Source organism: Phyllostomus hastatus, unplaced genomic scaffold (genome assembly GCF_019186645.2).
Source record: "Phyllostomus hastatus isolate PE091 unplaced genomic scaffold, TTU_PhHast_1.1 phas_contig_86, whole genome shotgun sequence".
In the NCBI taxonomy this organism is placed as follows: Eukaryota; Metazoa; Chordata; class Mammalia; order Chiroptera; family Phyllostomidae; genus Phyllostomus; species Phyllostomus hastatus.
Genome location: NW_025333977.1, coordinates 10,265,173 through 10,286,998, shown reverse-complemented (window position 1 = coordinate 10,286,998; position 21,826 = coordinate 10,265,173). Strand labels below are relative to the sequence as shown.

At 45.1% G+C, this 21,826-nt stretch overlaps 1 protein-coding gene across 1 annotated transcript in view; it reads right to left on the bottom strand.

The window, feature by feature from the left end:
* Positions 1-7,837: 7,837 nt before the first annotated feature.
* Positions 7,838-21,826, bottom strand: part of ARHGEF26 (Rho guanine nucleotide exchange factor 26) — a 114,541-nt gene continuing 100,552 nt past the window's right edge. The window contains exons 12-14 of the mRNA XM_045851622.1: positions 11,870-11,937; positions 10,513-10,617; positions 7,838-10,002 (exon numbers count right to left, since the gene is read on the bottom strand). Of these exons, the coding sequence (XP_045707578.1) occupies positions 9,860-10,002; positions 10,513-10,617; positions 11,870-11,937 (316 nt within the window). The 3' untranslated portion in view covers positions 7,838-9,859. The remainder of the gene's footprint in view (positions 10,003-10,512; positions 10,618-11,869; positions 11,938-21,826) is intronic.

The window sequence follows — 21,826 nt, the reverse complement described above, 5'->3', positions numbered from 1 at the left end:
GCAACATTTTTGGCTTGATTTCTACACCTCCACCTCCGCCTTGGCTTATTTGGTTTAAAAAGGCTCTTTAGACTGTGTTCCTGCCCCTTCCACATGGCGCTGTGCAGCGCGGTGCAGCAGTTGGGAATGCGGGCGTGTGCAGTCTGACCTCAAGTCTAGCCTTGGCTCTCACTTTCTGGACGTTTGGGGCCAGTTATTTTGCTTCTGTTCCCTTTTCCTTATCTGGAAAGTACAGCTAACAATTTTAAGGATTAAATATATTAACGTACAGAAAGTGCATAGACTAGTGCCTGGCATGTAGAGTGTACTCACTGAATCTTAGTTATTATTTGTCCCTGAAGTATTTTTTTATTAGTCCCTTATATTACACTTTTTTTTTATGCTCTGAGTGCTATGTTACCCTCTTGGCCAGTGGAAGTTAGTGTAATACGTCGTGTATGTGTTTAGCCCTCCCTGGCTGAGACGAGTACTGGTTATCAATCCAACGGCCGTCTTGTCCCCCCCACCTTGCTTGCTCGTTCAAGTGCTCCCTGCTCTGTGTGGCCTGGTGCCCAGGGAGGTCGGTCCCTGCACGGTCTTGCTCCCCATGTAAGTGAATGGACAAGGCACGGCCGTGTGAGCCTGTCCTGGGCAATGGCAACGGAAGAGAGACCTGCAGGGGACATCTGAGAAAGATTTCCTCCACTGAGAGACTTAGAAGAGGAAATTCCGCTCTCCGTCTTTAGGGATTGTCTTGTCGGAATCGGAAGTGCTGTCACCATTTTGTGGTCCCAGGGTTAGCTCAGTGGGACGGCGGTGAGAATCAGTCCTGGATAGTGCCGAGCTGCGGAATTATCCCAACTGCCTTGCCTATACAGAGACGCAGTAAACCTTTCATTGAAATACAAACTACTCATCACTGAGCACTGTTTGCTGAACGTTGTTTTCTAGTAATTTTGTGATCTAATGGATTGATCCATATGTTTGCTAAAAGATATAAAAGTACTGGACATACTGGACAAAGAAACATATCAAGACCAACCTGCTGTACCCTAAAAGGTGCCTTTCTTTATTTGCAAAGAAACCAAAGGAAAAGAGTTATCTTCCGACAACTGGGATTTCTTGATAACGCCGTAAAGATCTGCTAACAACAGCAGCATTGGTTCAGGTCCTGCTCCACTTCTGGGAATGTGTGTCGGCCTGCCACTGCCTTCCAAGGTTTTGAAGGTCCTGTGTGTCCCAAGTCCACTCTTCTGGCTAGTCTCTCAAAAGTGACCTGCCTCTCACTGAATTCTTACACTGAGTCTTGTCACAATATTGTAGCACATTGGTTTTGCCCCTAAACTTGAGGTGACCATTAGGTCCTTGTTCTAAAGAGGGTGACTTTTTTTTTTTTTGCTTTTATTATACACAGTTGGCTAAAATGGTCTTGGCAGAAAGCATTTTTAAAAGTCTGTTAAAAAAAGCTTACTAGTTAATTAGTTCCATGTTTGCAAACCAATATTTAGTCTCCTTATGTATGAGGAAAATGTTCCTGATGAATTGTTTAATAGATGAGCTATTCAAAGAGATTAAGTGATTATCACCCCCAATTTATGGCTTCTCTGCAGCTAATTAGGAAGGAAGTTTTGATTGAAGGTGCTATTTTTCTTGTTTCTTTTGTTTACAAAACAGCATGTTACTGGGTTGAAATGTATTCCAGGTCTGAGAACTGTTTGTTATTTGGTAGTTTTAAAGAAAGAGGCATTAAAGAAGACAATCTGTTTGCCTTACCATTTTGAGTGATTCAAGGATGATTCTTAAACAGAGAACCCTGAAACAGAAACTTAACCGGGGGAAAAAGGAAACAACTGAATAATCGTTAAAAAGTGTCTTTAAGGAGTGAGTCCATCTGACACCTTCCAACTTCATTGACTAGGGCAAAGCTCTGGATTTATTTATACCAGTGGTTTTCAAAGTTTTTCATCTCGTCATACAGAAACTACTAAAATTCTGTGCACACCAAAAAATGCTTTTTTTTAACCAGCTAACCAAAACTGGTACAATTTTGATTCATTCACACCAGACAGCTATTGTGTTAGCTGTTCTCTCTCTCTCTTACAGTCCAAGGAAAAAGATGTTAGAGCTCCTGACCAAGTAGGTACTGCAAGTCTTAAAAATCTTGTGGCTTACCAGTTGAAAATTGCTGATTATAGCAATTACTGCAGCTGCATTTTAAAAACAAAGTCCACCCTAAAAGTTAGGAATTATAGAAAAGCTTTAGAAGGATTTCATTTTAATACCCTCTTACCCAAAGTAAATGATCATTTTCCCTCCACTTTTTAGCTCTGAGTTTGTATATAATTCTAAGCACTAGTGATCAATCATGTGGTAGAATCATATTTATAATATGTTGTTTTTAAATAGCATTTTTATTCTGGTTTTAAAACCATACATTCTCATTATAGGCTATTTAGAAATTTAACAAGCATTTTACTCATTTTGATATATTTACATACTGTTATGCATTAAGGTATTATTTTATATGTATTAAAATTAGCCAATTTAAGTGTATGATTCTGTGATTTTTGTCAAATGTATGCAAGTCATGTAATCGCTGCCACCAGAATCTTGGTAACAAAACATTCCCATCGCCTAAAAATTTTCCTTCTTTCCCTTTGTGGTCAGTCCCCTGCCCCCTGCTCTGTCCCCCAGCTCTCCACTGGCAACCATGGATCTGCTTTTGGTCACTGTGTTTTTGCCTTTTCTAGAATTTCAAATAAAGGGAGTCCTATGTAGCCGCTTGTGTCCGGCTTCTCTAAACAATGGTTTTGAGATGTGTGTTGTTGCACGTATCAGTGATCAGCTCTTTGTAATGTTCCGTAGAATTGCATTGTGTGGTTGTACCAGTTTGTGTTCCCTCTCCAGTTGATGGGCCTTTGAGTCATTTTCAGTTTTTTTTTACTCTTATAAATAAAGCTGCTATGAACATGTGTATTACAAGTCTCGTGTGTAGATGTTTTTCTTTCTCTTCAGTAAATGCCTGATAAGGACTGTTGTGTCATACGGTGTGTTTAACTTTATAGAGAACTGCCAGCTGATTTCCAAAGTGGGTGTACACTGTTCACACCCATCAGCAACATGTGATGGTTCCAAGGGTCTCGGGCACTGGTGCTTTCGGTTGTAATTTGTTGTGGCTTTGGCCCTCTCATCCTTCAGTGAATGTGGAGTCATAGCTCCTTGTGGTTCATTTTGTATTTTTATAATGATCAGCGATGAGCATATTTCATGTGCTTATTTGCTGTCTTTATGTTTCAATTTTCCACCTCATAGGTTAAGTAAGTAATGGGGGCTTTAGGGATATATTTGACTGAAGAGGAGGATTCTTTATTAATCTTAGAGATGCAGAAGATTATTAATTCATTGATATTGAAAATGGCATTGCTCTGGCTGGTGTAGCTCAGTGGATTGAGCGCCAGCCTGCAAACCAAAGGGTCACCAGTTTGGTTTTCAGTCAGGGCATGTGCCTGGGTTGCTGACCAGGTCCCCAGTAGAGGGTGTGAGTGAGGCAACCGTTTTCTCACACATTGATGTTTCTCTTCCTCTCTCTTCCTCTTTCCCCCTCTCTGTAAAAATAAAAAGGAAAAAAAGAAAAGGGCAAAATGTGCCACTCTTAAGCTGGTTAGTATGATGGAAAGAATTAAGTCAATGTTAGTCCACTGCCAGAAGAGCATGAGTGGTAGGTGACCGATGTCGAGCAGATGCCTGTCCACCCTGGTAAAGAACAGGGCACGAGGCAGTATTTCCTGGCGTGTATGTGGGTCGAGGCACGGGAGCCGAGGAAGACGGCAGACCGGGAAGCACTGCAGAGTCAGCCTTCCCCTGGATGACAGGATCCCACCAGCCTGCCGAGTCAGGAGACGCGTTTCAAGTTGCGACTACTGTTTTCCTAGTTCTTCATTATGTCTCATGTCTTAATGGCCCAGTGTGAATTTTCAAGTGTTTGTTTTTCTTTCAAGGAGAATATAGTGACATATTTCGGAGTCCTTGCAGAGTGTATTATGTTACCTTCACACAATGAAGGCATCTTAGGGAATAAAACTCATTTTAGCAAAGATTTCCCTTGATGAAAGTGAGTCCTTAGTGATTTTGAGTTTTCTGGGCCTTTGAGCTGTGTATCTTTTAGGTATTCTAATGCTTCCATTTGCCCCATCTTTTTTTAAACAGCTATTTATTTTGTTAAATTATTTGGTTTTGTTTAATTGTTCCTGGAAACCAACTTTTCATTTTAAGACACAGATAGTTAAAACATTTTTGTGGAGTCTGGAATACAAAGAAAAATGGAGGCCATGTACCAAAAGTCTTGGAAAAAATATGTCTTGATTTGACAATTATACATTCATAATGACAAAATAAGAAATGGCAGATAAAACGTTGTTTTCTACAACAGAAAGCAAAATACCAGGTGATTTCTAGCCCTAGTTTGCTGAGACTATTACCAAGTGTTTCAACTTTTTCCAAACACTCTTTCTACAACAATCGATACAGCCATGTTTTTTTTTCCCTGTTCTTACATGTGTTAAAATGGTGGCTTGCACTGGTTGATTTTCAAATATTAAGCCAGTCTTGCATTCCTGGAATAAACCCCACTTGGTTGCAATGTGTAGTAATTTTTATATATTGCTGGGTATATTTTAAGATTTTTGCCTCTCTGTTCATGAGAGATAACAGTCTATAGATTTTGTGAGATAATGCAGACCTCATAAAGTAAGTTGAGAAGTGTTGTCTTCCTCTTCGTTTCTGGAAGAGATTATAGAAAACTGGTGTTAATTCTTTAAATGTCTGGAAGACTGCAGTGAAACCATGTGCACCTGGATATTTTATTTCCTGAAGTGCTAAAATTAAGAAGTTCATTTACTGTATTTTGCTGTGTACAATGCACTCCCGAGTATAACACATGCCCACGTCTTGTGCACATTATAAATGGGATTATGATGCCATTATTATCCCTATAGTATGTAGTGATTAATCTTCCTATGTGCATCCTTATTTTTCCCTAAAAAATTTGGGCAAAAAAGTGCATTATACACAGTAAAATGTGGTGTTTAGTAGCTGCAGGACTGAAGTGTTGGTAGTTTGTGGTTTTCAATGCACTGGCCCATTTTACTGAAGTTGTTGAATTTCTGTCTGTCAAGTTGTTTATCCAGGCTTTGGCCATTGTGAAAAACTGCCGTAAACACTTTTGTACAGATTTTTGTGTGGACATAGTTTCCAACTCGCTTGGGTAAACACCAAGGATTGTGATGCTGCATCATATGGTGTTTGTTTAGTTCTGTGAGAAACTGCCCAACTGTCTTCCCAGGGGCTTTTGCATTCCCACCAACAGTGAATGAAGTTCCTGTTGCTGCTGCTCCTCACCGGGGCTTGGTTGTGTCTGGCTCGTGCATGTTAGCCATTCTACGAGGTGCCTGATGGGAATCTCATTTTAATTAAGGCACAATTCTTAAATTATGTATGATCCTTAGCATCTTTTCATTTGCTTATTTGCCATTGGTATAGCTGTGGGAGTTCTCCAGAACTTCGCCCATTTTTAACTCAGGTTGTTTTGCAATTATTGAGTTTTAAGAGTTGTTCTTATATTTTAGATGCCAATCCTTTATCAGGTGTTTTTGCAAGATTTCCTTCTCTGGGTTGTCTTTTTATTCTGTCTTTTAATAGCATTCAAGTTACCATTTTTTTCTTTCATTGATCACACTTTTGGTGCAGTACTTAAAAAGTCATCCCCAAACACCCCCAGATCACCTCGATTTTCTCCTGATATCTTCTGGGAGTTTTATAGTTTTTCATGTTACACTTAGGTTTCCAGATATTTATTTCTTTTACTTTTGTTATTGATTTCGAACCTACTTAGGTTGTAATTTGAGGACTCACTCTATATTAATTTCAGTCCTTTAATGAAGTTTTAAAATTTGGCGAAACTTGTTTTATGACCTCAAAATGTAAATATCCTGTGTATGCTTGAAATAAGTGTATGTGCTGAAGTTGCTGCATAGACCTATCATACCAGTCATTTGCATCTATTTTTGATTTTTACCTACTTCTGCACTTTTATTTCTACCTATTTTTCCTGCCAAGTGAGAGAGGTATGTTCAGGTCTCATCCTGTGATTTTAGATCTTACATTTCTGCCAGTTTTTGCTTCATATACATTGAGATCATGTTATTGAGTGAATATACATTTAGAATTGTTTTATCTTCCTGGTTAAATGAAACTTTCATCATCATGTAGAGTCATCGTCCCTTAAAGACTGTTTTATCTAGTACTGACATGGCTACACGAGGTGAACGTTGTGATGTTCTTGCCCAGGTGGACTGACTCCTTCAGCTGCTGCAAATGCTGTCAAGGCGGCAGCCTTCACCGGTCACAGCCTCTCCAGGAGGTGCAGGAAGTCACCTTACCCAAGGCCGTGTCCTCTTTCTGGGGACAGTCTACATCGCATGGGTTGTCAGAACAGGGTCATAAAGGTGCAGCCGCTTGCTCAAGTGCCCTCTCCACTCCCCTCTGGACTCCATTTATAAGTATCCTTGCGTTCTACATGCCTCTTCTCTCCATGTGTCCTTGCAGGCTCACCAATATCTCTCTCTCTAACCATCTCATCTCGTGTAGAAACCCAGTCCCACCCTTTCCAGCTTTTTCTCTTTGATACTTGTGGTTTTTAGTTCTATATTGCATCTTCAAGTTTGCCTTTATCTCCATAAACATTAACTATTCTAATTATTTTATTGTCTCGATGATGGAAATATCTAGAATCCCTGTGTGTGTCCATTTTTTTTATGTATCGTGATGCCATGTGGCAGACTTTTTTTTGTCTGAGCCTTTTGAGAATTTGTTTTTCAAAATAATTGAGAACTAGCTTCCTCCAGAGCAGGTTTTGCTATAGGATCCCAAAGGATTTTGCAGATCTATTTAAGATTCCAAACCAGTTGATTTTGAGTTCATCATAAGGGAGATTATCCCATGGGTCATATAACGACCTGAGTTCTTTAAAAGCAGACTTGTGTCCTCCCCGCTGGTAGCATACTACGTATGGAGTCAGAGAGACCCCCAGTGTGAGGATTCGGCATGCCACTGCTGTCTTGAAGATGGAAGAAGCTACCTGGCATGGGATGTGAACAGGCAGCAGAAGCTACAAGCATCCCCCTCCCACCCGGCACTGGCAGCCAGCAAGGAAACAGGGACCTCAGTCCCACTCTCATGAGGAACTGAATGTGAGAGGAACAGTTCTGAGCTTGAAAGAAGACACCAAGCTGCAGCGGAGACATCACAGCCAACTCGGACTGCAGCCTGGGACCCTCAAGGTGGAGAACCCCATCACGCCACCCTGGACGTCTGACCACGGAACTGGGAGATAACAGATGAGCGCGGTTTGACAGGAGTGTATTACACAGCAAAGGGAAACTAATATAGAAGAACTCATTCTTTGCCTCCCACCAATATTCACAAGGCGGTGAAACTTCATGGCCCAAAGTTTCAGATGTAACGATGAGATGAATGGTAAGACACACGCCAGGGGTGGACAGCAGTTAGGGAACTACGGACCATGGAAGGTAAGCCAATCAGTCGTGCAGTTTTGTGGCGACTCTGAGAAGAAACAGCATGGCCCAGCTCCTAAAAATGCTCCAGCCTTCCGGGGCCGCCGATGCCCACACGTGCCCACGGAGGACAGACCTGTCCCCTCCGATGGTAGCTACAGATACCTTTTCAGTAGAATTCTGATCCGGCCAAGAATTCAGCAAACTAGTATATACTTAAATGCATACATCCTACTGTTAATTAAATCACAGCAGAACAAATGAACAAGTATATAAAAAAACCTTTATAAATTCACATACTTCGCCAAAAGTGTACAAGCAGTCTCAATTCACTGGGACGAAAATGATCATTTCTGTTCTCCACAGGTCACGGAGTGGAATTGTACAATTCAGAGAGGCTGCTCCAGAAACTGAACTAAGCTGGAAAACAGTGCTATGTCATGTAAAAACAGTAATTCCCAGTCGAACTTAAACATTGTGAAGGTTAGATACCTGCCATCAAACAACACTTTACCTAATGACAGTATTGACCTGTTTGCTAAATAAGGCTTGGATTTATCAGGTGCACCCATTTCCAAACTGTTCAATACCTCTACTTATAAATTAATTCACAGGACTCATATACTTGCTTTCCAGCTTCTGGGTATTAGCAAAAATAATACAAAAGGATCCCTTTGCCAGCAACAAATTGACCTTCCTTCCTAAATGAAAACATCACATTAGATGAGCCTCCAATTTGTTAGCCTCTCCTCCAAAAAGTCTGTGCTGTTACAGAGGAAGGAGACTGATTTCTTTTACATCAACTGCAAAACACCGCTCGCTGCGCCCACTGCCATGACTTCTGGACGTCGAGGAACTCGGCCTGCTGTGTGTATTATACTCAGCAGTGTGCAGGGGTAAAGGAGAGCAATCCAGGGGCGAGAAGGCCCAGGGGGCCCCACCCTGGCTCACGGCCAAGGTGGCAAGACCCAGAGTGCGTGAGCCAAGCATACTGACCTCCCGCATTGGGCTTCTGCAACCTGACTCCCGATTTGGGTAGCCGACTGGCAGATGGTAGCTGGGACATGTCACACAGGGACCTGAGTCCTTGAGTAATGCACCCTTTGCCAGGTTTTAACCCTTTGTGGAAGAGGTCGGAAGAGAGTGGGAACAGAGCTGCCAGGATAAATGACCTCTCTCCTCTCAGTCTTCTGAACCCTCAGGCCCTCTTTATGAAACATGCTTTTAAAATGTCTCTTCTCTCTCCTTGTGTGAGTGGAAGTTCTGCAGACACCTGCAGGAAAGAGGGGTTCCAAATCCAGCAAGTGAGGCCCTCAGTGCAAATAAATTAGGTTCCCATTAAGGGCAAAATGCTACATTTCAATTGAGTACCATGCTGGCTCCTTGATACCTTTTAAGGCCCAATTTTATCTTCCTTGAGAGCGTTAAAGTGTGTTTCAGCCCTTTCCCTATTTGGAAACAAATCAGAGTAGAAACGGTCAAAAGCCTTGCATCACTGAAGGCAAAGCAGCCTCACGTCAGTGTATCAGCTCATTTGGGATTATTTTTTCAAGTAGGAGCCCAGGCCTATATTTAGGATTTTTTCTCACATATGTGACTCATCTAAATTCCATGTTGAAGTTGTTTAGTTTTCTTAGGCTATCCTTATCTAAGACCAATATTGAGTGAGATGGATTAAGGAAATCTTTAGGGCCATCTTACTTCCCTGCTAAGGAGAAAAGAGGCAGCAAAAATTCAAGTGTCAATTTCCCTTTCCTGGGAAGAGGTCACGAAAAACCTTGCTCACCTTCAGAACTCCATCAGTTCCTTTAAATCAACATAGCATTCTAATCAGATCTAAAATGTAGGAGCGAGAAAAATATTTACAAAACTGGGCATTCCTTAAAGATACAAAATCTTGCTAATGCTGGGAAAACCACATCAAGAGGACATTTAGAAAGATAAGCACATTCTTTGTTAAGTGAGGATAGAGAAAATTGGGATATAGCATTTGTGTCCATTTTTTGATACCCGACATGGTGCAATGAGGGGAAGCTGAAGTCACCTGATCCCGGATGTGGATTGCCCAGCTGTCCTGTCCACCTAGAGGTTTGCGACAAAATACTCGTGCACTGACTGAGCTTGGTGAACTAACAGTAACCAGGAGCTGTTCTCCTGAGAGGGCAAAACCACCTGGCAAGCTTAAGGTGAATGTTTTCCTTCTTTTAATTACATTGGCTGTGTTAAAATGAACAAGAAAGCCAGCCCGAACCAACCCGCCCGCCATGACGTAGTGCAAATGTCGCAGCCTCGGAAGGCCCTCGGAGAGGCTACACGTTGGTCTCCAGTCCCAGCAAACGTCCCATCCGCTCCACATTCTTATCGATGGTGGCCTGGCAGGTTATCTCCTTGGCACATTCCATAGGAAACCAGCCCCTTTCTCCGTCTCGCAGTCTCTCCCCTTCATACCAGCCTGCAAAGAAGAACGGAGTCCTCATGAAGCAACACGCATTTGGGTGAACCCTGACTGCTCGGCTCCAAGAAGGATACTGGGTATCAAAGATGATGAAGGGTGGAGAGACGGGTGGAACCGAGGGGAAAGTTTCACGGGGGAATGAATGACATACCGAGGCCAGAACACAAAGTGAGGCAGCTGAGAAGGAGGGTGCCTCAGGTGGGGGCAGCCGGAAAACAATTTTATGTTTAAGTAAAGAAGGAAGAACTCTGGAGATGAGAACTAGGTCACTGGGGCAATGGGAAGAAAGGACAACCTTTCACAGTTCCTTTCGAATAATAAACCACGTGGCTTCGTCCCAACTGAAAAACATGTAAAAGCAATAAAGCGCACAAAGAGAGAGGCTTGTGCAGATGGAAGAACTGGAGGCACATGGAATGTGAGCATGAAGGACAAAAGGGAGACTCCTTGGTACTTCACACCCTGAAGGTGGGGCCCCCAGCGCCCCGTGAGAAGACTTCCACTCACCGTCGCTGACGCGCTGGTAAATGAGGACCACGTCTGCCACCTGCAGGGAGAGCTCATCGGGCTGCTTGGCGGTGAACGATCGAATGATTTCTACCTGGGTCAGTGCTGAGGAGGAAATGGAACCCACTGAGCTTCCAGCAGCAGAGGGAAAACAAACCAGGCATAAAGCACTAGTGTGCACTTGCCCAGTCTTCCTCTGCATTTCTGGGCCGGCACCGACACAAGCCAGCCGGGCTTCTAGCAAGAAGCAGAAAATCACTTCCAAGAACTCTCACAGTTGACGAAGAGCTTTATAATTTTAGAAGCTCAGAGTTGTGAGAGACCTTTTATGATGTATGAATCCCCTCAATGACAGTCGTAATAAGGAGTCCTTAGTTATGTCACACAACGGACAGAAAACAGCTGTTACGTTGGGGAAACTGGGGCGAGACAGGTTAGGTAATGTGCCTAGGGCCTGCAACTGTCAGTGAAATCCGCAGTCCACACAGTTCCCCAGGCTCAGCACGAGCCTCCCCAGCCCATCACGGCAGCACGTGGGAGCTGCCTAAGAGGGTCAGAATCAGGAAGATCTCCAGCCAAAAGTTAGAAAACATTTTAGAGGGACTTGGTGCTGACCGACGAGACATCTAAATTTGCTTTTAATACACGACTTGATACTAGGAACTTTTATACCAATCACGTTAACTTTGGCTTTAAGCTCACAGTTGCGACTTTTGAGTGTTTGGAAAACCAGTTCCGTTGCCCTTATTCTGTGGCTGTGACCTTCTGGCCAGAACCGTCCAGAGAAGCATCCCCTCGACATTAAGGCGCTAATACACCACCCTGTACCTCACCAGTTCCTAGTTCTCTGGAAGAATGAAATGCATTTCATTAATGTTATCACTTAAATAAAAAAGAAAGTCCAAGGGACGGTAAAGCAATTTTCTTTGACGTTAAAAACACATTTCGGCGTCGCTTTAGGCTGTCGGGATGCCTCAAACGTGCAGCTGACAACGCTTAAGAGCAGCTGAAATTTTCAGAGCTCTGCAGTCCCAGCAGGGCTTTCCCTGTGTGTTCTTCAACTCCGCCCTCACGAAAACCCTGTGCGCTCTGTCTGTCATGGTGCCCCTGACTTGCAGAAGGTTAAACAGGCTCAGGGGGGATCTGCAACAATTGACCACGTTTGTACAATATAGAAGAACTGCACCTCAAGTTTGAATTCAGGCCCCTTCACTTCCAAAGCAGGGATCACCCAGTTCCGATGGCGGGCAGCGGGAAGGAAAGCTTGGGGGAGCATTAACAGCCCAGCGTCCAGCAGGGGGCAGAGTCCCTCCACGTTTCGAGTTCCCAGAGCACCAGCCCCGGGGGAGGTACTTACAGGTTCGGTCGGGAGGCTGCTTCCCACTGCTGTGTCCCAGGGCGGTTATCCAGCGGGCTCGCTCGCTCCTAAACACAGACAGCACAGCCAGTTGAGAGATTCAAGCCAGGTGTTGGGGCACAGAACGGATGCAAAGCCATTCCCCGAAAACGGAGGTGGGAGAGATGGTCTGGAGAGGTGAGGGGCTGGCCTTCCAAGCACGGGGAAGAGTTTTAAAACGATAACACGACAACACTGAGAACTACCCATTGTCAAAAGATTCTGAATAAATGTGGCTAGCGATTGACTAGGTGGAATTTCTCACATGACAGGGTGACATTTAATAAAGGGCTGATTACACTTACACACTGCAGTCACAAAAAGATGTTTTGTACACGAGTAATGTTTCACAATTCAAAAAAGTACATTTCCTTAAAAAAGAAAATATCCTAGTAAATCAAGCTGTCTCCACTCCCTCTCTTTCCCCTCCCCCCACTCAAACCCTGTTGGAAAAGATGAGAAATTTGACATATTTGAAGTTGTTTTGTTCCCCATACAACTGGTATTGCCAAATATGAGCTTCACTGAGACGGAAAACCTTTGGCCTGTTTTAGACTGCTCTCAGAGGCTTAAAATGGCTTAATGAGTACAGCCAAACATAATTCAAGGGGGGGAAAAAGAACCAAGACTTTTTTATACACTATTAAACTATAATTACATGCCATAAAATAATTATTTAACGAAAGGATCAAAAGTTTCAGAGAAGCAAGCACTGCTCTGCAATAATACAGTTTATGATTCGGAAAGTCAAATATCGGGACTGCAATGAAATGAAACTACACACACGTACACTCTCTGAGATCTCTTCACAAGTGTTTACTAAGTTGATACCACATGGCAGACACAGGCAATGACACCCATTATCTCACGGAATCCTCCCAAAAGCCCGTGAGAAGGATGAGCACACCGACATGTGAGTTCTAACACGTGTGATTCTAACCAACATCGGTTTGTACAGGGCCACTTTACCTTCTTGCAATGGGATGTCTTTGTGCACAATTCTTGAAAAAATTTTTTTCTCCCGTAAGAGCTTGCACCTAAAAGATGCTTCTCACTGCCGCCCCATCTTTACCCCGGGAACCCATCCTTCCACCCAGATGTCCACAGCTTGGGGGCACGGCGCACTGTCCCGCACCTTTCCATCAGCTTCTCTCACTCTCAGAAACAACCTCCCCACCCTCCATTTTTACTGAGTGAGGCCCGCTCATAATCGCTACTTAAAATTTCTAAATTGAGGAACACACACGGAACAAAAGGCTGCACTGATGTTACGTGTGTGTATACAGCTCTGTGAGCGAGTACTGAGATGCACCTGTGCACACAGGCTGCGAAGTCAGGAGACGCGCGCCAGCGGTTTCCTTTTCAGTGACCCCCTCAGAGGTAACCACTGCTCTGATTTCCGTCATCATCGGCTTGTTTTGCCCATCTCGTTCTTTATGGAAATGGAATCCTGCATTGTGTCCACTTTCGTATGTGACTTTGGTTCAACACATCCACGGCATATTGAGAACACAAGCCCCACCTCCTCCAGGCAGCCCCCCATGATGGGTGAACCCATCCTCCATCCCCAACCCAGCCTGAGGATCCTGCTCCCACACACCCCTCCGCACACTCCTGGTCAGCTGTGAGCCTCATGGAGACAGGCAGGTCTCATCCGTAAGGTTTGCTGCCTGGCACATAACAGGAACTCTTCATCGCTCATCTGTCTCGCTCGGATTCCCCATTTACTGACTTGCCTGCTGCTCTCACCAGGCTGTAAACTCCAGGAGGGTAGGAACTGGGTCTTGTCCTAAACAGTTTTATGGAGCACTTATGTGCCAGGTACGGCACTTTTTTGTATTTTGTGAGTTCCATCTAATCTAATCTTTACGACAGTGTTGGAACAAAATACTACCACGACTATTTCCACTTTCCCAGAGAACAAAGCTGGAGCTGGCGTGTTCAGGGCCTGCCTACAGCAGAACAGCCAAGTGGCGCAGTCAGAACACGGAGCCCCGGGGGTCGGGGGCCCCAGACGTGCTGGTGCCTAGCAGGTCCTTACAAAGTAATGAGGGAGCAGGCAAACGGCCGTCTGCCGGAAGACAAGACTTATTGAGAAGCAGATGAGACTGGGTGCTGGTCGAGCCCGTGTGTCAAGTCGTAGTATGCAGAGTTTCAATATACGACTGTCTTGCTTTTAAGAACTTTGCTCTCCCAGCCCTGGCTGCTGTGGCTCAGTAGACTGAATGCTGGCCTGTGAATCAAAGGGTCGCTGGTTCAGTTCCCAGTCAGGGTACATGCCTGTGTTGCCAGCCAGGTCCCCAGTTGGGGTTGTGTGAGAGGCAACCACACATTGATGTTTCTCTCCCTCTCTTTCTCCCTCCCTTCCCCTCTCTCTAAAAATAAATAAGTAAATAAAAATCTTTAAAAACAGAACTTTGTTGCTCCTTAACACAGGAAAAAGGGCTTTAGGATGGTTCTATCAGGAACAACTGAAGCACAATTTCCTTTAAAATATTCTCAAACAAACACTTAAACCTTTTATATCAGCTCTTTGTTGGGGAACTTTGTTTGTTTGTTTGTTTTTAACTCAGGCTCAACTAGAATTTGAAAAGTATAAAGGCAACTGAAAATGAAGTGTCTTAGGGATGGAAAAGTTGTTCACCAAGAGAAGCCCGAAAACGACCTATGCGTTCTCCACAGGCCACATCCACAAGTCAGACTCGTCTCTGGCTTGCCACGGCCCTTCCTGCCGCCTGCGTCCTTCATGCAAGACTTCCCTGGCACGGCCCGGCACGGCCTCCAGTGGCCAGCTCCGGCGGCGGCCTCACCCTGCAGCTAGTTTCCAGAAGTCCAGATGAAATCTTTCACTCCTGTGGCATGCTGCCTGGATGCTAATGGCATCTCTTAGACACGGCGGCCCCTCGCAGGGACTCCAGAGGACAGAACAAGACACTCCTTGTTGCCCTCGCTGAAAGGGGCCCCTTCTTGAAATGGCTTCAATTGAGCCAGATGCTGTCAGAACCCCACGACTTCCCCCGAGGCCTCTGAGAGTGCTGCCAAGAGGCTCCCTCCTCCCAGCAAGCAGAGAGCACAGCATCTCTAAAGCAGGGAGGAGACACTCGATAAAAGATGGAATTCTAAGGACAAGAACAACCAGGGCCCAGACATACCCATTATGAAATTTAGATAGCAAATCCGGGGCCCACTCCAGACAGCTATTTTCTCTGGGGACAATACAAAACAATCAGTATGAAGCCCCAGTGCACCCCACACCCAGTTCATCGATCTTTCCCTCTGCCCTACGGTCAGGCTGAATGTATCAACTTCTAAGACTCTCCCGACCACTCCTTCCTCCCACATTCACGGAGCGCCTGCCTTTGCTGGGGCCTGTGCTAGGCCGAGGTTGCCCGGGGAGTGAAACGGGACCTCCTGCTCCTCACAGCCCTCAGCGTGACAGAGCAGAGGGAGCAGACGGAGCAGAAATCAAACACACCAAACCCAACGCAGCGTGCAATGTGCTGGGGCGAAGTGCTCTCTACACAGAACACGTGTGACCCAGGGAGAGGATGGAGACGGGGTTGAGAAGAGATGCTTTTCACATAAATATCGGTAAATGCCATCCTTTCAAAACCCCTGAATTCTCCACGCCAGGTGCAAAACGATGCAACTGCAATCCCCTACGCAGGAGTCCACTGTGGCAGCACCTCATCCTACCTCTCATGTAATTAGTTAAAAACACAATTGAATTAAACTTAATTGTGTAAAGGTCGAAGATACAGCAAAGCTGGACTTTTCCTTGAATACCAGGCGACTGCTAGAGAAGACTGAGTGAGAAAGCAGAGAGTGGAAACGAAGAGGCAGGGCTGTGGAGGGGGCTGAACCAAACGGAGCACCCACTGGGGCCTTCACCTCTCACCCAGTCTTCCTGACCCTTCCGTGGAAGCCACGAGGCCTTGGCTGCGGTCTGACTTTCCTTTTATCCCTCGTCCAACGGCATTTGACCAGATACCTTTGGTGCTCCCTCCTTCTTGCAGCCTATAAAAATACCTGTGGTTCCTTTTGAAATTCCTGTACCCACGGCCTTTGGTAAAAAGCCCTCCAAGCCTTCATAACAAGGAGGATACTGTTATGTATTGTTCACTTTAACATCCCATTCAACTAGCCGAGTTCAACAAACTGCTCCACGAAAGAAAGCCCGGGGGTAAGGGATGTCATCATGAACGCTGCGTGACAAAGCCTGATGAAGCTGGGCTCCCGCTCGGCTCCCCTAATTTAAAGCATCTAACCGATGCAAAGGAGTTCTACAGTTTAGGCTTTGTGACTTGCAATACAGTTAGACCAATTATTTCTTGTCTAGTGTATCTAATAGCTCGTGAGACCTAGTTTGGTCCTACTTTGGTTCGAGTTAACCTAAAGCGGGTCAATTGTCTGTTTGTTTCCTGTTTCCTGGATAACGAAAGGCCCACAGTATCACTGCCCCACTCTTCGACTGGGGTCAGTAAGGAGGATCACAAAAGATCAGAAAGTTGGATGGGCACCGTACAAGTAAAACGGGAAAACACTACAACCTATAATAAACACGTTGTTGCCTATAAACTGTCGTCCCTGTGTTGTGGATATTTCTTAAGGGATGTGTAAGAGTATGGCAGTCATGCTATTTACTATTGTATTCCATCCCATTTACTTCCTGCTGTTAATTAAATCATTAACAGAAGCAGGAAAGGCGCAAAAGCCTCCTTGCAAACAATGTCCCTCTATCAGCCGGCCCGGGAATGGGTGTCTGAATGGCTGACAGGACAACCCCATTCATTACGCCCCGCATTCTTTTTCGTGAGAGAAGTTCTGAGACAGAGCTTTGACTGCAGCGTAAGGTGACTTTATCCTATAGCTCAACGTAAAGGGCGAGGAAAGTCTGCATTCGCCACTGAACACGCCCTGACGTCCCGTCGCTGCATGCAAATGCCATCCGAATTCCACTGTGACCGCAGGACGCGGCGGCCCCTGGGCTGTGCCAGCGGAGGCTGTCTGGGCTTCATTTTAATGAAGGCAGACAAAGGGGCTCTCCGGCTCCCACACGCCTCTTGAAAGGCCCAGAGGGGGAAAAAAACCGACAGTAGTAAAACATTCTTCCTTTGTCCTTTCATAAAGGGTGAGCTTTCTATTTTTCACAGACTACTATCTCATTAACAATACAATGACTTACGATCTTTGACAGGCAAACAGATATAACAGTATACATGGCTCAGGTGCACATCCTCAAAAAAATGTTTAGCCACATCCCTACTAAGCAAATGTTGAGAAACAAGTGGAATGTAGAGAAAACCTGCTCCAGCAGCCATAAAAGGACAGCGAACAGAGGTGGAGAGAGAGGCAGTATTTCCCTCTGTGTGGCTACTATTCTACCCTGCCTCGGACTAAAAAAAGCTAATTGTATTCACTGTGCGTCAATTCCAAAAGTATGAATTGGGGACTTGCTATGTACAAAGTGCGGTGACAAGGACAAAACCGGAGCCGAGGGTGGGACTCGGGAACAACACCACGCAGAACGGACTGGAGAGAAGCGTGGGTAGGAGGCTGGCGCGTGGTTCGGGTCGAAGTGGCAGAGAGGCTGTCCCGGGAAGGAGGTAGTGGAGTGGAAACATGCGGAAAGCTGAGCGACTTCGGTGCGGGAAGGACCGGCGGGTGACGGATCTGTTCAGACTGGACTGCATCCGGAATGGCACCAAGTCTCCAGAGCGGACGACTCGAGACAGACGGTGGGTGCTGGGGAAGCCGCAGGCAGGGCGGATGCCTGGCTTCCGACAGGCTGCTTTTCAAGAGGGAGAGCGAAGAGGGAGGGTTAAACACAGATGTAAGACTAAGAGAACGCAAAGAACAGGTTGAGGAAGAATCTCCAAAAGGGGGTTCGCCTGAGAGGTCTGATGGTCAACAGCATTAAACAGCATTAGAGGTGGAGAAAGGAGGAGGGGCTGCTGGGTGTGGGGACAAGGAAGCCCTGGCTGATCTTTAGATGGCGCAGCCTCAGCAGGGAGGCAGCGGACGCCGCACAGGAACGGGGAAGGAGTAACTCCACAGAAGGTCCCAAATCCAAAGCATCACTGACCCCTCTCTTCAACTCACTGCCACTCCATCTCATCATGGTCCGCCCTGTGATCTCCATCTCCCACTCACGACACTATGATCTCTGGGCCTCTCCAGCCAGGCCTGCATTGCTCTCCTTCTGGAGACTTCTGCCTGCCCTCCAGGCTTCCGGGAACCCCCTCCTTGGCCTCTAAGGCTTTGGATGAGTGCTTCTCAAAATATCTGTGGCGAAGACACGGTCCTCATCACCCAATCCATGGTGAACCAAGTGTCCTCAGAAATCCAATAAAAATGAATTGCTGTTAAAATAATTGTATGCTTTGATGCTGCAGAAATGTCAAATTACTCTGTTTTTAACTGCTACCCTCATGCCAGGCTGGTAATGGTCTGCCCACAGAATGCGCTGGAATAGCTCTGATCTGAAATGTTCTGGTCTCCGCTGGCCTCTCGACCGCCCACCCTCTTCCTGGTCTATTCTGATCCACCTACATTCACTATGCTCAGGCCAAGGTGTTCGATGACACCTAGCTTGCTTCCTTAGGCGTTTTGCACTGGCTGTTTCCTTTACCTGGAATACCCAGCTCTGAATTTTCCTGTAAGATGACTTCTTGTCACTCAGGGTGCAGTTCAAATGTCACCTCAGAAAAGTCTTCCTGCACCATCTAATTTAAGTCCATAAACACTTAACATTCACTCCAAATCACAGCACCTGGCTTCGCTTTGCTCGCTGTACTTTATTTTTATTTTTAGCTGGATCAAGAAGAAATACTTCCCCATTGTCCCGGCTCCTTGTAGGCCACTGGCCCAGGCTGAAGTCACCTTCCTCCAGGGCAAGAAGCACACAGACCTAAGTCGCTCTCGTGAACAGAAGCCTCAAAGGGCAGGATCTGGTCTCTGCACTGTTCACCATTACATCCCAGCATTTGGAATAGCTCTGAGAGAACGTAGGCGCCCAATAAAAATCACTGAATTAACAGGGAGAAATGAAGACTACTCTCTTGAGAAGTGAAAGCTGTAACAGGAAGGAGAGATTTGGGGGTGGGTGGGGGTTGGGAGTAATACGGTGGATGGAGGGTGGGCGAGACAGAGAACACAAGGAGAAATATGAACTAACGAGAGTGGCTCATGCCACAAGCACTCGGGACAACGTCACCAAGAGCAGCAACGAGAGGGGTCCAGGCAGAGGAAAAGACTTAGAGTGGGCCCTGAGGGGGGAGACACTTGGTAATTCAAGAAGGGCATTCCAGGACGTGGGAAAAACACAGGCAAAGGGACAAAAAAAGGTAATTTTAAGCAGAAAATAATTTAGGGGATGCCATATTTATTCAGCATTTTATTATAAAGTATTTCAAAGCGTAAGATTTTTAAAAAATTTACCATCTAAGTTTCCACAAACATTTTCCTTTTTACAGTCTACATTCTTTTAAAAAAATCCACATTTTAGTAGTTTCTCACATTTAATAGCAACGGGCTTCCTAGTGTGCCTTCCGGATCCAGAACAAGGCGTCTTGAGTGGCAAGGTGGGGCTGGGGCCATCTACTCTGGCTGGCAGAGCTATCTTCTTGGTAAGAAGATTAATCTTTGTTACTAGGAAGAACTCTGCATTGAGGAAGGTCAAGGTCTGGTCCCAGCTTTGGCAGTAACTCCCTTCCTGCAGGCAGATCACTTCACCTCGGTGAGTCTCATTTTACCTCTGGGGAAAAAGGGGGGTTGGAGCACAGACGTATACTTAGGGTCACATACTTTTTTCTAAATATTTTATTTACTTACTTTTAGAGAGAGAGGAAGAAAGGAAGAAAGTGAGGAGGAGAAAGATCGACGTGAGAGAGAAACATTGATCGGTTGACTCTCATATGCGCCTCGACCTGGTACAGAACCCACAACCCAGGCATGTGCCCTGACAGGGAATCTAACTGGCAACCTTTCCCTTCTAGGGACGACACCCGACCGACTGAGCCACAGCAGTCAAGGCAGGGACACCACATATTTTATTATCTAAATAAACAGCTTTGAGATTCCAAGAGGGTAGTATTCTTAAGTTTGCCAGAACAGATATAATATTGATCCTGGGGAAATGAGATTTACCGTCACCTTACTTAGATGCTTCCTTCCCTGAGGTTGTACCTTTCTCTGGAAACACTCCTGGGTCCCCTGTTCAAGTTCGATAGCTGGCTCGGTGCCTGGCACACCCCAGAAGGTCACCAAGGGTTTGCCCCACTTCCTCTGGGTGAGCTTTTCTATGTGCTTTGTGTAATCGAAGCTGTCGCTCTGCTCTTGCACAGCGTCGTCATCGTGACTGCCGAACTGTCCTGTGCCAGACAGCTGTGCCCTCCCATTGCCCACGCGACGCTGCACGGTGTGCATCCCCAGGTGGCCTCGACTAGGAACAGTTTTTCAAAGAAGGTAAATATTTAGGTATGAACCCTATTCTTTTTTTAAAAAATTACATTTTATTAATTATGCTATTAATTTTTTTCCCTTGGCCCTCCTGCATCCAGCACTCCCCACTCCCTCAGGCAACCCCCACACCATTGTTCATGTCCCTGGGTTATATGTGTAAGTTCTTTGGCTGCTCCATTTCCGACACTGTACTTTACATCCCCACGGCCATTCTGTAACTACCTATTCGTACTTCTTAATCCTCTCATCTCTTCACCCATTCCCTCGCTGCCCTCACATCCGGAAACATCAAAATGCTCTCCATATCCGAGATTCTGTCTCTGTTCTTCTTGTTTGCTTAGTTGTTTTTAGATTCGATGGCTTATAAATTTGTATTTTTTGCCATTTTATTGTTCATAGTTTTCCTTAAATAAGTCCTTTTAACATTTCATATAATAATGGTTTGGTCATGATGAACTCCTTTAGTATTTTCTTGTCTGGGAACCTCTTTATTTGCCCTTAGATTCTAAACTGTATCTTTGCAGGGTAGAGCAATCTTGGCGGTAGATCCCCACTTTTCATGACTTTGAATATTTCTTGCCAATCCCTTCTAGCCTGCAAAGTTTCTTTTGTAAAATCAGCTGATAGTCTTGTGGGAAGTCCCCTGTAGGTAACTAACTGATTTTCTCTTGCTGCTTTTAAGATTCTCTGTTTATGTTTAACCTTTGTCATTTTAATTATGACGTGTCTTGGAGTGGGTCTCTTCACATCCATCTTTTTTGGGACTCTGTGCTTCCCGGACTTGCATGTCTATTTCTTTCACCAAATTAGTGAAGTTTTCTTTCATTATTCTTTCAAATAGGTTTCCAATTTCTTGCTCTTTCTCTTCTCCTTCTGGCATCCTTATGATGCGAATGTTGGACCTCTTTAAGTTGTCTCATAGGCTGCTTACACTATCCTTGTTTTTTTGGATTTTTTTCTTCCTGTTCTGATTGGTTGTTTTTGCTTATATTCCAAATAATTTATTGGAATCTAAGCTTCATCCACTCTATTACTGTTTCCCTGTAAATTGTTCTTTATTTCAATTGGTATATCCTTTGCTTCTGACTGGATCTTTTTTATGTTGTTGAGATCCATTAAGTTCCTTGAGCATCCTTCTAACAAGTGTTTTGAACTCTGCATCTGATCGGTTGCTTATCTCTACTTTGTTTAGTTCTGTTTCTGGAGTTTTGGTCTGTTCTTTCATTTGGGTCATGTTTCTTTCTCTCCTCATTTTGGCAGCCTCCTTGTATTTGTTTCTATGTATTACATAGAGCTGCTATGACTCCCTGTCTTGGGGAGCATGGTCTAATATAGTAAATGTCCTGTGGGGGCCAGTGGCACAGCTGCCCCTGTCACCCAGGCTGGGTTCTAGAGGTGTGCCATCTGTGTGGGCTAAATGCACTTTCCTCTTGTAATTGAGCCTTGATTGCTGTT